This window comes from Danaus plexippus, chromosome 17 (genome assembly GCF_018135715.1).
Source record: "Danaus plexippus chromosome 17, MEX_DaPlex, whole genome shotgun sequence".
Lineage (NCBI taxonomy): Eukaryota > Metazoa > Arthropoda > Insecta > Lepidoptera > Nymphalidae > Danaus > Danaus plexippus.
This window is the reverse complement of record NC_083548.1, coordinates 8,693,318-8,695,391: the sequence shown is the minus strand read 5'-3', so window position 1 is coordinate 8,695,391 and position 2,074 is coordinate 8,693,318. Positions and strand designations below refer to the sequence as shown.

The following is a 2,074-nucleotide window of genomic DNA, read 5'->3' as shown; positions in this document are numbered from 1 at the left end:
CCCCGGTTTCAATCTCTCTGGTGATATTTCCGGTTGTCAAACATTTGTCACTACAAACGTTTGTGACTATTCTAAGCCTATTCGCTCGCTGTGACCATTCTCCTATAATTCTACTTCTGAAGCGGTCTCTGTTTCGATTCTAATAAAATTCCTCGTTTGCCACCTTCACCGGCGAAGAACATAACACGACTCAACAAGCGGTGGAATATGAACATGAGATACGGGTTCATTAAAAAACCAATCTAATGTAGTCTTGAATCTCACTGCTAGGTATATTTGGAACGTGAAGCGCAAACAGCGTTTGAATTGCAAATAATACAAGTATGTCATTTGTTTTGTACGGTTTATCATAAAAGCACTTTGGCGTTCTCCTCGTGGAACGCGATGACGTACTCCACGATGTAGAGGACGTCGAAGTACTTCTTCACGATGTGTGCGTACCAGAAGATTTGTTCGTAGACCCTCATGACCTTGGGTGACGTCTTCTTCTTGGACCTCCAGGCCAGCGTGTACACACGACGCATGTCTATCAAGATCTGCCTTAGTCTGAAACAACAACTGAGAACTATGATCACCCGTCTGCTGATAAGGACAGCGTCTTATTCAAGTATTCTGGAAATGCTAAACTGTTATCGGCAGTATTGACTATTCTCTAGAACTGAAGAATCACCTCGATGTCGGCGAGTCATTCCTCAATTGTTCGTTCAAATTATTAATTCTGAAGACTACGGGCAGTCCTACTTTTGGGAACGAACCTGTTAAAGATGAAAGCCATCCTGAAGCTAGCATCGTTCTCATATCTTCTCAATATCGGAATAAGGTTCTCCATCCTCTCTTGGGTGGTGTATATGGCTTGTCTCATCAAATCCAGCATTTTATTTTTCTGGGGCTCTAGTTTAGGCGGAAAGTATACCGGATAAATTCTCAAACTTCCCTTTGTCGAGTTCGCCGGTGGATACTCCGAGATGGAGGAGTTGAGGAAGCTATCACCACTCCTCAGTCCATTATAACTCACGAACGTGTCGATATCGAGCAGCAGAGCCGTGTCCGATGTATTTGTAGTTTTCAACGTGGCGTTTATTTTCCTCTCGATAGCCCCGTTGAAGATGTCGCAAAAGACGACGGACAACGCGCTTAGAACTGAAAGGGATTAGTTTTATAATTATCAGACTAGTATATATATATATAGACAGAGAGAGTACTCACACACGGTACGAGACAACATTGTGAGTCTCAGCATCGACAACGCAACGACCGAGATTAATGAGTTTTAGTGCGGCGTTAAATTAGTTGGTAGCCGAGAATTAACGAGTTGTTACACGTTTATTAGCGTACGAAGAACACAGTAGACGGCAGACCCGGCGGCGTGCACAGAGATTTAGGATAGGGTAAGCAGAATGTGTTGAAAAAAAATATACGAAGTTTCATCATAATTTTCTCCTCTAAAACATTGACAATAATAATAAACATCTTTAGCAAGTATTCATTTAAATGAAACTAATATTTTCTGATTACTATGCGTAATTTATTATTTTTAACGGGCAGACGAGATGTCTGGCGTGATTACAGTTGCTGCGAAGTAACCGAAACGTCGGGAGTGTGTAGTTTAAACATTGATAATATTCGCGCATAAAGTTACAGCAGCCTGATCAGAACGAACATCTATATATTTTATGAATTTCTCAACTACCTCTGAGCCACGAAGGTACCTTAAAACGATTACGATCTGTTCATCACAGTTTTATAATAGTTACTTAAATCGGAATATCCAGTGGAGATCCAAGCATTCTTAATATTATTATTTCAAAACAACAAACAAGGAAAACAAAACAACTTATTTGTGTGTTCACAACCTGCTAACTAAATAAAACTGTCATGATACTTTTTATTAAAACGAATAACTTTACCTTTATTTTAGTTCACTCTCAACTGGTCACACACCTTCCCTTTGTAATTATTTTAATTGTATCATCAAACAACAACAAACCACAACGACTAATTCAAAATTCAAACGACAATTGACAATGTGCTCGTAATTAATTTCGTTAAACACATCACCAGCACAGAGCTCACA

The 2,074-nt window shown here is 39.7% G+C and overlaps 1 protein-coding gene across 2 annotated transcripts; it reads right to left on the bottom strand.

Moving 5' to 3' along the window:
• Nucleotides 1-326: 326 nt before the first annotated feature.
• On the bottom strand, nucleotides 327-1,584 carry LOC116771590 (uncharacterized). Of its 2 annotated transcripts, none has more exons than XM_032663483.2 (3): nucleotides 1,207-1,584; nucleotides 756-1,140; nucleotides 327-558 (listed from the first exon to the last, which is right to left on the bottom strand). In XM_032663483.2, exons 1-3 carry the CDS (start codon nucleotides 1,238-1,240, stop codon nucleotides 348-350), a joined length of 630 nt encoding a protein of 209 aa, XP_032519374.2. In that variant the 5' UTR covers nucleotides 1,241-1,584; the 3' UTR covers nucleotides 327-347. The 2 variants fall into 2 exon arrangements, with proteins under 2 accessions (XP_032519374.2, XP_032519376.2); XM_032663485.2 differs by having other exon boundaries at nucleotides 327-546; nucleotides 1,207-1,570.
• Nucleotides 1,585-2,074: the final 490 nt, after the last annotated feature.

What these genes read in the sequence shown, in the direction of transcription:
- LOC116771590 (XM_032663483.2), bottom strand. Translation starts at nt 1,240, where the DNA reads ATGCTGAGACTCACAATGTTGTCTCGTACCGTGT. An exon ending in AATGTTGTCTCGTACCGTGT is followed by an intron (nt 1,141 to 1,206) that starts GTGAGTACTCTC and finishes AATCCCTTTCAG; the next exon opens with TTCTAAGCGCGTTGTCCGTC. An exon ending in ATGGCTTTCATCTTTAACAG is followed by an intron (nt 559 to 755) that starts GTTCGTTCCCAA and finishes CATAGTTCTCAG; the next exon opens with TTGTTGTTTCAGACTAAGGC.